The 14,222-nt window shown below is 40.2% G+C and overlaps 1 protein-coding gene across 2 annotated transcripts in view; it reads left to right on the plus strand.

Annotated features, from left to right (window-relative positions):
- The window catches only part of LOC104927448 (ADAMTS-like protein 3), a 160,783-nt gene that overhangs the window by 97,827 nt on the left and 48,734 nt on the right, over window positions 1-14,222 (plus strand). For both annotated transcript variants that reach the window (XM_027282921.1, XM_019259436.2), the window contains exons 5-6: window positions 3,009-3,054; window positions 7,900-8,136. In XM_027282921.1, the coding sequence (XP_027138722.1) occupies window positions 3,009-3,054; window positions 7,900-8,136 (283 nt within the window). The remainder of the gene's footprint in view (window positions 1-3,008; window positions 3,055-7,899; window positions 8,137-14,222) is intronic.

The raw sequence follows: 14,222 nt of genomic DNA on the forward strand, positions 1-14,222 counted from the left end.
CTGGTGCCAGACGTTGCCTTTCTCCCCTTCAAAGGTCCATTAACTCCCACTAGCTCTGTCTGTGCGTATACAGTGCAGAAACACTCAACAAGCAGAGGAAATATCTGTCTGTGGCTGAGATAATTGACCACTGCTGTTTAGCTGTGAACATAGATTTTACACTCCATAGGGATTGCTCCTGAAAACGTCAGGGTGAGTCCCTTCAAAAGATGTTCCACTGGACATCAGGACAAGTCCTCAACTGGTCTACTGGAGGCTGGTAGGGTTCTTGGGAAGCATCTATTGGCTGACAGAGGCCAGGCAGGCCGGAGGCTAATGATCCCAGGACAAGTAGACCAGGAGGCTAGAAGACTTGGAGGCAAGCCTGAATCTAGCAGGTCTGAGGTGAGGGAGGCCAGCAGGTGCAGCAACGTGAATGACCAGAATGACAGCAAAGGTTTGCTTTGACACTTAGGTAATTACATAATTACACAATAACAGATAGTAGGCAGCTGTGGCTCAGGAGGTAGAGTGGGTTGTGTGGTTCAATCCTCGGCTCCTCCAGTCTGCATGTCAAAGTGTCCTTGGGCAAGATACTGAACCCCAAATTGCTCCCTGTAAGTTGCTTTGGATAAAAGCGCCAGCTTAATGACTAAATGTACATGTAGGCGTAATCAATAAAGGATTTATAACCCTAATAAACCAATACTAATTTGAAGACACATCTGTTGAAAATCAAGTTTAACTGTGTTCAGTGGGTAAGATACCTGATAGAGAGGGGCAGCCCACATAGCTCACAGTTATTGATTTATTTTTTGTCTTTATTGACAGTTGATAGATGTCCAGGAAAGATGCAACTCACTGATTTTTAATTAGCCCCACCTTTTCATGGCTCACCGCTGGCTTTCTCCACCCATCGCTGCCGTGAAACTGGAGACCGACGTCTACATGCAAATTGACTGTGGAAGAATTTCTGTTTATGGTCAGCAAAAATAAAATTGCATTTCACAGAGTACAGAGAATATTTTGATTTGAAATACAGTTGTTTACAGATAGAGTTCATAAGACAGCAGGGGTGTCCTCCTTCAACATACATATGTCATCTTTGTCAGCAGTATTTAAATAAACTTTTCATAATAAAAGTTATATCATGACACCTTTCATATGGAGCTGCTCTAGACTGTACTCTTTGAAATAAAACGTGCGTACACTTCACTGCAGTGAGATCTTTGCAGATGACAGATTTGTTTAATCTAAAATTATGGCAGAGGGTCCAAAGACATTTCAGCTTGAGCTAAAGAGCGCTGACATACTGTCTCACAATATGAATATGTCTCTCTCTGATCATGCAAAACATTCATTTGTGAAACGATCAGTAGACACACTGATCGACATGATGGTTAGTGTCCAGTGTTTGAGCTCATATGACGGTGGTGCTGTTAGAAAAAGGTTGGGTAGTGCTGGAATAGAAAGTACAGGTTGAGATAAACAAAAGACGCTTTTGGAGTATTTCTCTAACTCTATAGTTTCCTTCTCACCGTGTGTGAGGCTCAGAGTTTAGTGAGTTTAGTAGAAGACTAATGGCCATAGACATTCCCAGACCCTGAAAACACAGTCCACCCACCTACAGCACACACACACACACACACCCACACCCACACAAACAGTTTGTACTTCATGCATTTCAGTTGGAGAAATCTATTAATTGCTTCATTAATACAAAGCCGTGTCTTGCTGTTGTCTGTGTCTGGCTCAGCTTGGAGCAGGCTGAATGGCCACAGTGTGGCTCTCAGCTCTCTATCTGCCCTAAACGCTAGATTAGACCGGGCTGCTTTACACTGGGATAAATGAGCTGCTACCAGTTTAGTCTAATGTTATTGTAAGCCGGCAGGAGAAATGAGCACTTTACAGCAGTTAACACACACACAGATTGGGTGTTGTTATTGTTACTAACAAGGTGGAACAGATTTAACAGCGTGTCCATGCTGTCATGGGGAAAGGAACGTTCTGCTATGGCACATTTCACACAGGGCTCAGGTTCATTTTGAAGCTGTGTATGTGTGTGTGTGTGTGTGTGTGTGGGTGGGTGTGGGTGTGTGTGTGTGTGTGTGTACTGTATATATGAGTGTGTGTGTGTGTGTTCAGTTTTGCTTGACATTTTGGGCTCTGCCAGCTGGAGCTCAGTGAAGTGCTGAGATGGCTGCTGGCTGGGTGATGTGTGCTGCAGGTGGAGTGTGCTGTAACAAGTGTGTGTATGTGTGTGTGTGTGTGTGTGTGTGTAGGTGTGTGCCTATGCATGGGTATTTTACTGGGTAGTCATGCACCACGTTTACTGCACATTTCAGGAATTCACCTGCAGGTCTTATCCAGAGCAAACTGAGAGCAGCTCAACTAAATTCTACTAAATAAGTGGGAAAATATTCCAAACAGAAACAATACTAGAGACTGAAAATGGACAGAAAAGTTTGTAGTGAATTAATCATAACTGCAACATGAATTCACACACAAGTTCCAGACATTCATTTCACATTACTATCTGAGAAGTAAAAATCTATTTACAAGAATGGGTTTGAGTGACTTCCACTCATCAGAAGCAGAAGCAGGCTCAGTGTCCACTAGCTCCAGCCACATCATAGCTTGTCAGGAATGAGGTTTAAAGTCATCATGAAGTCAAACTCGATGTTAAAATGTCTTCATGGTATTCGTCATGATATTTTAGAGTTTGTCATTTCTTGATAAACCATACAAATGCTTTCTCTCTTATAAGGAGTGCTTTCTGTTGACACAGTCTCTCTATATCAACTATGGCAGGGCCTCACTGATTACTGTACAAAAGCACAACTTTAAAACTTTATTCTGCCAAACAGCACACAGCAAAACATGTTTCCCAATCACTGGAAGTGCTCTCTATCTAATGTGAGAAGGATTTCCACTGCCTTTTTTGTTTATTTGTTTTGAGCAAAAAAAAAAAAAAAAACTACCAGTCACCTGTTGTGTTACTTATCTGTATTATTTCTTTTGCTTTGCAGAAGCTGTGATGGTAAAAACATCCGCTACAGAACCTGCAGCAACAAGGTGAGTTTATTAATTAGTTGTTTATAGTTTTGGAAGGCACAGACACATGACTTGATCCTGCTGATAGAGGCATCATCATCATCTGACAACATTTGAATGTGTTGGCTTAAAGCAGCTTTCTAAAGTAGGAGGCAGACTATTTCAAGCTTTGGCTGATGGTTTAGAGGACATGATAAAACTGTGTTGTTTGATTTGGAAGATTTGTTTTTGGTTTCATGACGGCACGCCTTATTTTCGTTTTCGTTTGTCGTAATAATGTTCAAAGTGTATATAGGTGAATAACTTGTTTAACATACAGCCAGTGGAATCATGTATATAACAGTAATATCAGTGTTAAATCTGAGGTTCACACACATGAGCATCTTGTCCCGAATCAAAGCTTTTGGAACAAGCTCTAATGAATCTCCTGTTATCATCATAATAAACTGGAATCTTCTGATCTCCAGTATTTGGAGTAAGTACCTTATAAATATTAAAGCTGTAAGGCTTTTTTCACTGTCAGATATACTGAGTATGTGGTCAGCATTTCATTCTCTGCTTTCCCAAGTGAAAAAAGTTTTTGTAATTGTGGTTTCTTAAAATGACCCAAAACCTAGTGCTCATTTTTCAGCAAAGGTCCAGTCTAAAGGCAAACCAGGTTAGAAACAACCCAAACTAATCATTACACATACAGAATTAAAAGCACAGGAAGTTTGGACTCAGCTCGGAATGAACAAAAAGGGAAAGCCCTGGACTATTACAAGACACTGAAAAAAAGAACATGTTTTTATGCTGATGATCTTATCCTGTTTGATGTATTCTAACGGAAAATGAACAAAGAGTACAGAATCTTTCTTTGAGGGACGTGGTGTAAGGCAGGATTGTAAACCTTAGCTCCCACATGACTATATTAATGAATTAGCAAAACAAACAGACTTCCCTGATCTGGTAGGAACTGGTAGTGCATTTTACCAATGGGGAACAACAGATGGGAAGAGTTTGGATTGACTGAGCGTACGAGTGGCAAAGCCAGGCGTCGTTCATTGGAGGAGCAAAATGGTTGGGAGGTAACGTATGCCTGTATAAGGGCATATTTCACTATGTCAGATATACTGTATATTTCAACAGCATTTTATGGTTGCTAGTCATGAACTTTTGTGTCTCTGCTTTCCTCAATTTTGTTGAAATACAAAACAAAAGAAATTGATGTGGATGCAGTTTAGATTTGATGTTACATTCAGTGATTTTGAACAGCTCCACCAGGTGCTCTCCCAGCTCGCTGTAGAAGACTGAAAGCTCAGCACGGAGCCATGAGGAACTATTTTATGCTATAACACTTATTATTATTATTAGCATATTTTAAACTACTATGTCCTGTTCATTTGGTTACTCATACAGTAAGAGGAAAGAATGTGAAATGCAGGCATCAAATGTTCTCTCAGCCCTCCATGACTGAGATCATACCACAAGTATGTGATGCACTGTATGTGTGGGACACATTAATTCATTTGCTATAATAAAGTCTGTTTAATGTTATACAAAGTGAATAATCCCTTCACCAGTCCACACTGTAATATCAACAGCTGTCATTTGATCCATGAAAGACCAACAGCCCCAACCGCCCCCATGATGGTAGTCCTACAGCAGGACTGCACTTTCCCAAACCGCAGAAACACAAGCATTCTGTTTTACACAGTTTTTAATCAGAGGAAGACAAGTTTTATTTCTCCACTTCCCCACTGAAGTGGTTTAGTCTGGATTCATCGTAGAGCATCAATCACATAGAGTGGGAAATGTTCCCAACATAATATTTATTCCATCTCCCCCATTCACACATGGAGCCTAACTCTGTGTGAACTAAAGCCTGGGCTCAATATAGGCGTCTGAAGGATATGTAGACATACAGTATGTGGACTGGCAGAGTGTGACAGAGTGAAGCTGATGGGTCGGACTACATGTGTCCAGTTCTCAGACTTATTGGCTGCCAAAAATCTGCCAGTTGTTATCTGGAGGAGAAAGCATCTCTTACTGATCTGACGGAGTTTTCAGTCCCATCAGGTGTTCACTTTTTCTGCCCCATTTCCTCCTCTGACGTGGTCAGCCATGTCCAGTGTGAAGCACACAAACACATATGGAAGTCAATATTTTTTGATAATTTTGATATGTGAATCATGTAAATGGATTTTTGACTGCAGTACTTATCCTGGAAAAGTTTGATATAATAGTTGGTCATATTGAAAAAGAGCAAAAGGCCAGAAGGCGTCTTAGAACATGCCAGATATTGCCTGATGACAGTTTAGCTTTCTTACCTTTAATATAGCTGCATTCATATGTTTACAGAGATTAGCAGTCTTTCTTGTCGTGCTTGACAATGTTGGTAGAGTAGCACACTATCCCTATTATACTGACTATATTGACTCATCATTATTTACAAGAAGTCACCTTATCAACAGAAGACATGAAAACAAAATGTTTTTACTGTAACATCCATGCAGTGCAGATACAGGTCCCTGTACAAGTACATAACTTTAAAAATGTATGGGCTCTTTATCAATCATTTTTGTTAATGTTATAGTGTGTTTGTTGACAGTGGATGATGAAGTAAATATCAGTTGATGCACCAAACCGTGGAAACAGTCAAATCTTTTAGGGTGTCTGCCTCACAGATCCAGTATTGATCGAGCTCAAGTTTCCAGTCATGGAGTCACAGGTCCTGGAAAATAACAAAATAAACCAAACTGTCTTACAAAATAAAAACTGTGAAAAGAAAGTTTATATGATGAAATAAATTTCTGATTGGGTTGTTAGAATGTCATGGCCATCACCAACTAAAAACTAGCACTCAGAGATGAGATGAAATCGCTTGCTTGCTGAAAACAGCTGATTGCTGCTGCCGGGAACAAGGTGAATGAAGGTGCTGACACACTGTATCGAACCCGTGAACACACTGGATAGCCCAAATGTTCTAAAAGAAAAAGACTGGAGAACTGGAGAGTGTCTTTCTGTGAGTGTGACTGCACTTTAGATCACATAGTTGTCTGATTCATTAAAAATTCTGACTCCATTTACTTAGATGCCTTCTGATTACAACTGTCTATAAGGTTAAGGTTTCTGCCTCTTAAAGGAAGCTTTTCCTCGCCACTGTCACCAAGTGCTTGCTCATGGAGGGAATTGTTGGGTCTCTGTAAATAATATTATGAAGAGTACAGTCTAGACTTGCTCTGTATGGAAAGTGTCATGAGATACCAGAAAGAAATGATGTAGCATTTGTAGCTTCTTCCAATTCAAAAACATCCGAAAGAAAAAAACATATAGCACTATGTAATAATATTCACTTATGTGACGTGATTTTGAACAAAACTCTTGAACTCATAATGTCTTCATCTCTTTCCACTCTGCATCGTGATCAGGATGGATGACAACTTAAACTGGCCACAACACAAAGTTCAGGATTTCTTCAGTGTTTTGATGAACTGAGAATTATTTTAAAATGGTGGGCACCCCCGGGTGCTATAGAGAAAAAACAGGAGTTCAGTGTATACTAATCGAAAATGCTCAATTAAGATCAGAACAAAGAGTACAAAATCTTTCTTTGAGGGATGTGGTGTGACACAGGGCTGTAACCTTAGCCCCCACATGACTATATTAATGAATTAGTGAAACAAGGAGTTACAGCTATATTAATCAGATTTTTTTAAAATACTGACAAACCTGGACCGTGACAGTCAACCAACCAAAAATCTAGTGCTCATTTTTCAGACTACAGAGAAATAATACCAGCTTAGAACAACCTTGTTGAGCAAACAAATCATTTCACATGATGGACTAAAAATTTAACATGACACACAAAATTTGATCCCTGATGTGAATGAACTAAAGGACAAAAAGGGGTTTTACTGTTATCAAGAGATCAATAAACACTGAACTACCGATCAGAATCTGGCTCAAAATATTCAAATCACTCATTGAACTCACTGCATTATATGGCAGCAAGGTGTGGAGTAAAGTCAACGAGAGTACACACAGTGGATCAAACATGCTGCATTACTGGAGAGAAGGACAAAATGGAAACACGTGTAGTCAAACACTGTAGCAGTCTACTTGACCACAGTGTTAAAGTACAGAGCACAAGCTGGCAGTGGAGGGAGAGCGGCACAGACAGACCACAGAGAGGAGAGGTTGTGTTCAGATTGTGACAGGGAACAGTTAAGACTGGGTTCCTCGGTCTAAGTGGTTCTAAGAGTCCTACTGGGAGAGACTGTAGCGGCTCTATGAGCCACGTGGCTAATCATTCATGTTTATAAATAATTAATTACTTATATATATGTTGCATATGTTGCATGTTTTTATCTCCTGTTACTCTTTGCTTTCATTGTCTGTTTGTATTGTTACCATACACAATGTGTTTATTAGCTTTGTGAGCAGTGTACTGCACACAGTGATGCCAATAAAGCCACTTGAATTAAATTGAGCAGTGTGCATGAACCTGCCCTGTGGCCCTGAGAGCTCAACGTGCAGGAAAAACAGGCTAATTAAGAAAACATCTTCATCAACTTATCATCTACCGTAAAACATAAACAGACACTGATCCTTCAAACATGAGTCACAAACTGTGACACCAACAAGCGTGTCCAAGCCCTGTTCAGCACCCGTGTCCTCTGGAATCACTTCTGTTGTCATATTTCATTGCAGTGTTTGTCGCGCTTTTTAAAATGCTGATGACGTCAAGATGATGGTGATGTCTTCTTTTGTTTTTGTCTACATGTTTTCTTGGGTTGCATTCTACTGAGGACGCTCAAATGAATTGTAATAAAATATTGTGGTGTAAGTCCTCTCTCTTTGTCCTTGTGATCCCCACCCCCTCAGGACTGCCCAGCAGAGTCAGGTGATTTCCGGGCCCAGCAGTGTTCAGCTCACAATGACATCAAGTATCAGGGTGTCACCTATGAGTGGGTCCCAGTGCCTTATGACCCATCAGCACCCTGCGCACTGCGGTGCCAGGCTAAAGGGAGAAGTCTCACTGTTGAATTGGCCCCCAAAGTGCTGGATGGGACACGATGCCGGGCAGATGCCTTTGACATGTGCATCAGTGGAATGTGTCAGGTAAGGATACATAAATCACATATGATTGTCGTCTGATACCTGTATGGGTGAACAGAGGTCGACTCCACTGTTAATAAAAAGCCTTTTCTGGTGTTATTGCAGGATTCAGTGTTTGCCCAAAGGCAATTTTTACTTCTTCCTCTACAAATCATTTGATTTTTTAGCAAATAACTTGTGATAAACTGCACATCTAAACTCTAGAAGAACTGAAGTGCTCACTTGCCCTTCAGCTCCTAAACTTTACCCGTCTTTACCCGCTGTCAGGTGTCCATTCAGTCCTGAATTGTTGATGAAAGTTTAGGAACTAAATAGATTTTGGTTCATTTAAGGGAATTACAATGGTTTGGGTAAAGTTAGAGGACTCCACTGTTATTTGGAAATGGGAAACAGTAACTGTCTCAAAGGTTGTTCCCATGTTTTTGTTGATCCATCCATCCATCCATCCATCCATCCATCCATCCATCCATCCATCCATCCATCCATCCATCTATTGTGACTTCCTCTCCCTGTGGCTCTGCATTAATGTCACTGGACCTGCTTTGCTCTCAACAAGCAAATGTCATAATTATGACTAAACTACAGAGCTTTGTCAATTAAACAACAAACACGTTTGCTGAAAGGACTGATGCTCTCATTTGTCACTGCTGTCCGACTGTATTTCCCAGAGTTGTCAGCCATATTCTGTCCTCATTAGTCCAGTTTGTCTAACTTCTACTGTGAGATATCATCATTGCTGTTGTTCTTTGCAGCCAATAATGTGGTTCCACATGTAATAATGGGCCATCATGAACTGAAAGAATGAGCCAGAACATGGAAACTCTGGTCCCTGCAGTGTCATAATCATGTCAGAGGCTCTATATTTAGTTGAGCTTTGTTTTGGGATGTGCAGAGTGGGACTGTGGATCAGTTCCACTCCCAGAGTGGCTGCTTGATTAGAGGCTGTTTGTGACTGTGTGACAGGAGGAGGCGTGCATGTGTCACACACACACAGAGCCATCTCCCTAACAATGATTTGTATATACTTTTTGGCACATAGGTGATGTAGCAGAAAGCCACAGTGTGCTCCTGCTCAGCTGACAGTGAATTTGGAGGCGTTAGCACAGGATTGTGGAGAGAGAAAGGTGTTATCTCCTTTCTGCTTCTTCAACAACAGCCCTGATAATGAGTTAGCATCCTCACCAGTTCCATTAACAACACGCTCCGCTTATGCAAATCCAGCTGTCTACATCCTGGAGCACCAGCTCACAATGCAGCTCCTCTGTCAGTGATGAAGCGAGATGCATTTGCAATCTGACACTTGAAATTGCCCAGTATCCTCTAATGATATCTTAATACAGGAGTTATAAGAGGCATCTACAATTGTCATCCTGAAATCGGACTCCATTGGTATAGTGTAACTGAAGTACAGAAGTAGTTCTCGGACTGCTAAACTTTCTCTGCTCCTCTTACTTTTAGTCAAGACTGTGAACTATGTTGAAAAAATACATAAATAATGTTGAGTCGCTGTAGGTTTAATGGAGCAGTGACAGACTCTGCTCCAGAAGACGTGAGTCAAAATATCCAGTGTTTACATGTGGTGTCTTAGCATCTGCATTCAAGTCTTTAGATCCTGTTCTGGTTCTGTGCTCACAGTGCCAGATCATGGTCAAGTGCCATTAACAAAATGACCCATAATGCATCTCTGTTGTTTATGTAATACAATTTAGTATGTATGCTGTGTATGCATGCTTTGGTCTTTCTCAGGCAGCACCACAAGACGTTAAAGTTAAACTTGTGTAAAAACTCACAAAAAGTGACGTTTTGTACTAGCAAGCTCATTTGCTGCTCTGTTTACATCGTACAATAGATTTATTGTCATTATGTATATAACCATTGGTTCTGATATGGTTGCATTTAGGTATGAAACAGCGATTTGAAATGTTGTCTTTGTACTACATTAGCACAGGGTTTGAGCTGTGCCTTCTTTTTATCAACTGTCCAAGTCCATGACCATGCTGAAGGCTCAAGAAGCCTCACCACGCACGTCATAGAGAGCAGAACAAAACTATGAGTCCATGGGCAGGACGAGGGGCCACAGTTAGCTCAGACATGTCTATAACAGTAAGACAGAGTAGGAGTAAAGAGTGTAGTAGTAGTAGTAGTAGTAGTAGTAGTAGTAATGTAGTAAGGCAAAGTGAATTTTATGGATCTGGACAAAAAGATGTTAAACACTCAAGCTACCTCGATGGCAAATATTCACTGTGTTTTTTTGCTTTGAACTCACTAAGTAATTGTTTCATTTTGTTAAAAGAGGATGTCTGTATGTCTTGAATATGTAAAGTTGATAGCCTTCTTAGAAACCCAAGCTCCTGAAGTGGAGGAGAAGAAGAATCAAACATATCCTGTAGGTAACCTGGCTTAGCACTGAGACTGGAGGTAGGGGAAAGCAGTAAGCCTCCCTCAAAACATACACTCAAATAAGTAAAATGTTACCACCACTAATTTGGAAAGCAATAATTCATTGATTGCTCCAAGTGGTGTATGAATTGTGATTCATCTGGATCATTAACCCGGATCCTCTAACTGACTCAGGATTCACGAGTCATAATCTCCATTAACCCGGATCTTTACCGTCCTACATCCGCCTAACAGCGCGCCACATATGCAAATGAAAACAATAAAATGCTGCATTCACTCCTCTCCTTTTAACCTGTACAATCTCATTACTACATGCCTCGCTATTATTGTTGACAATAAGCTTGTTTCCACCAGTAGAATAGCTTCGGGAGAAAACACAAACACTGTTTTATGGAGCTGAGGCTAATATAGCTCAGAGGCTAAAAACAATGTGAGACGGACGTAATGAAATGAACGTAATCAACGTAATTAACGTAATTTTAACTGCAGCATTATGTCATTAATAATAATGCTCTTACTCACTGCACTTAATTTAACACAAAGTGTTATTAAACTTTAGAGGTTAGGCTAATACAGCCAACACTGTGAGAGGAGCATTTTATTTGTAGCATTATTGTATGTGTTAGTTAGTTGATTAGTTTGATTAGTTAGTTAATTTTATGATGAGTAAAATCCTAAAACAAATCCTAAAATTCACAGGAAGCCAGTGGAGGAAAGCTAAAATTGGTGAAATGTGATATTATCTGCTAAAACCAGTTAGAAGCCTCGCTGCTGCCTTCTGGATGAGTTGGAGGTGTGGGCGTGATTTTTCATTAATACCAGAGAGGAGAGAGAAGCAGTAGTCCAGTTTTGAAAATGTGAAGGTATGGATTATTTTTTCAAGGCTGGACTGTGAGAGCATGGCTTTGACTTTGGAGATCTTCTTAGTTTGAAAAAGCAAGCCTGAACATGTTTATTGATGTGTGTATTAATGCCACACCACCAACGTACCACCGTCTATTCTCTTGATTCATTCTGTGTCTGCAACTAGTTTTTCTGTAAGTGTGAAGCCTTGTTTAGCCTAAAGCTGGAGAGTGTTTGACTTGCCTGTTCTCTGCTGAGATGACCCACCAATGTATGAGTAAACAGCTATGACAGGTGAGCAGACGCAGATACTGCAAGAGAACTGGTAGCATCATTGAGGCATCTCAAACATGCACTGCAGGATATGAATGTAACAGGAGAAGCAATGGAACTATATTTTACTACACTTTAAGCCTAAATAAAGCGTAGTTCACTGCATGCCTAATAGTGCAAATAGCTGTGAAGTTTTTATTCCATTTGCTTGCAGATTCAGATAGGTTTGCAAGAAGATTATTCCAGAACATTTTAGTGTTTGCATACATAGGAGTTACTGTCCACTTCTACACAGTCATTCAGTTGGGTCTGGCCCAAACAACTGAGCAATCAGAGCTTTTTAAACAGGATTTAGAAATGGGATTGTCCTCATCTTACACAGCTAGCCAGCTACTGCCATGAAAAATAATAGCTAAAACAAACAATAGCCACCAAAATCATGTTACGTCATGTCCACCACAATGTACGGGAGAAGTTCAAGCTCATACTTCTTCAGGTCCATGCACTTGGTCAGGGTGCAACTTAGCACACGACTAAAGAAACAACAGAAGGAGATACTCTTTATGTTTGTGCATGTTTACCTCCCAGTAAAAAGAGACAGCAGAGGCAGATAGAAGGCAGACTGATGAGATGCAGATCTCAGACCTGAGTGACAAGTCAAGACACAACACCCATATAACAATATTGTTGGCAGCATGTCGTGTGCTGTGTTGAAGTTCAGTATTTCAGAGTTTATCCAGGGTTGGAAAAAACAGTATGTAGAAGTGTTATAGCAGCCAGCCTCCATGTCTCTACCTGTTGTCCTGAGGTTTCTGTCTCTTCTGTTTGGGTTACTTGTTTCCCTGTTTTCCTAACCTCGTTTAGATGCAGTTATCTGACATTTTCTTGCATGGCGACACACACTTGGGATGGTACACAGTATTACAAGCTTCTTAATCTTCAGAATTACACTCCTGCTCAGTCACATCCTGATGTCCTCGATATCCTTGAGTTTTCTTGGATACACAATATAAGTGTAAAACCAATGGTGGACAGCAGAAAATACTGTCATTGATATTACTGTGGTTTCACTAAACGCCATCAGGGTGCTAAAGGTGGAGCAATTCTTTATCAAAGAAATACTAATGATATAATTAGTTTGAATAATGAACAACAAAACAGCGCTAACCCTGCTAATAGTGCTTTTGTTATTTTGTTTCTCTGAACTGAGCTTCCCAGGCAGCACAGGGACAATACCGTACATCGAGTAAAACGAAGTGGCTTGCACAATTTGAGCACTGAATCATTTGTTTGGAGTGATGTGAAGGCTCACTCAGACTTCTAATAATTGTTTTTTGGGAGCAGCTCAACAAGCTTTAACATTAACATCATGATTTAATAAACTTGATATGGATATGTTGGCAAACAGTGGCTTTCTTGACATATTTATTACAGGGTTCTTAATAAGGCAGTTGAGTGCAGCCTTTTTTTACTTAGTGTAATAGCTTTCAGTTCAGACATGTTGAAGTGTTATGGAAATACATCTAGGTCTGAACTAGTAAGATTGCACATCATAGTATTCATTCATACATTCATGCATGAGACTGATGCCATCGCATTCATGTATGTCAAATTTGCAAAAGAAAGGAGTAAGATCAAATGAACTGTAGATATTAATAACATAACTGTAATTAATAAACATGTACTGTACATGTTCAAGTTCCAATCCTGGGAACCAGGTTCCTCCCCACCGGACACCTCACCGGTCATTGCGTTACAATAATCATACACAATATAATGTAATTTTCCACCACTGAAGGGACAAGCACTTCATTTGAAACATACTGAGGCCGTAAGGTGGTCAGGACACAGCAGTCATCATGGCAGGGCTGGCCAAAATAGCTCATTTTAAGGCCATGACTTCATTAAAAAGATTTTAAAAATTAATCATTTGTAGATTTTTTTTTGCCATGAAATATTAAAAGAAATGTTTGTTTAAAAAAAGATTGAATAATATAGAAACGTTTCACTGCTGTGCTCTTGATCCTTGTTCATCTGTATCCAGCAGTTTGTAGATTCAGTGTGAAGTTGACCTTGAAAAGATGATGGATTATGTTTGTGTAGCTGTTTTCATTAGAACACAGAGGTGAGCAACACTTTACTTTTATGTTACTCTGGTCATTACTCCGCTGCCAGCTCACAGAGGGCAAACACTGTCGCTGCTCTTTCATGTTTGAATGAGTGAAAGCAGTTTGTTCCTGGGTGTAGTTTCTGAGAGCTCATCAGAGAGCTTCTCTCTGAGTGTGATTCACTGTACACTGTGGCATCAATGTTAGTCATCCAGATCCAACTTGGCTCCTGCTGGTATAGAACGTTTCAGATCTATCTGGTCATTGTTAGCTTCAAATGTCCAAATGAAACCAGTCAGTTGTGTTAATATTGTGGACAGGAGTTTATAAAATGGAATTCTGAGACCTAGACTAACACACAAGTTAACAGTTAGTTAACTGTTGGAGTTTAGTTAAACTCCAAGCATGCCTTAAGGATATAAAAAGTTGGATGACCTACAACTTTCTGATGTTAAATTCAGACAA

Source organism: Larimichthys crocea, chromosome X, assembly GCF_000972845.2.
Source record: "Larimichthys crocea isolate SSNF chromosome X, L_crocea_2.0, whole genome shotgun sequence".
Classification (NCBI taxonomy): domain Eukaryota; kingdom Metazoa; phylum Chordata; class Actinopteri; family Sciaenidae; genus Larimichthys; species Larimichthys crocea.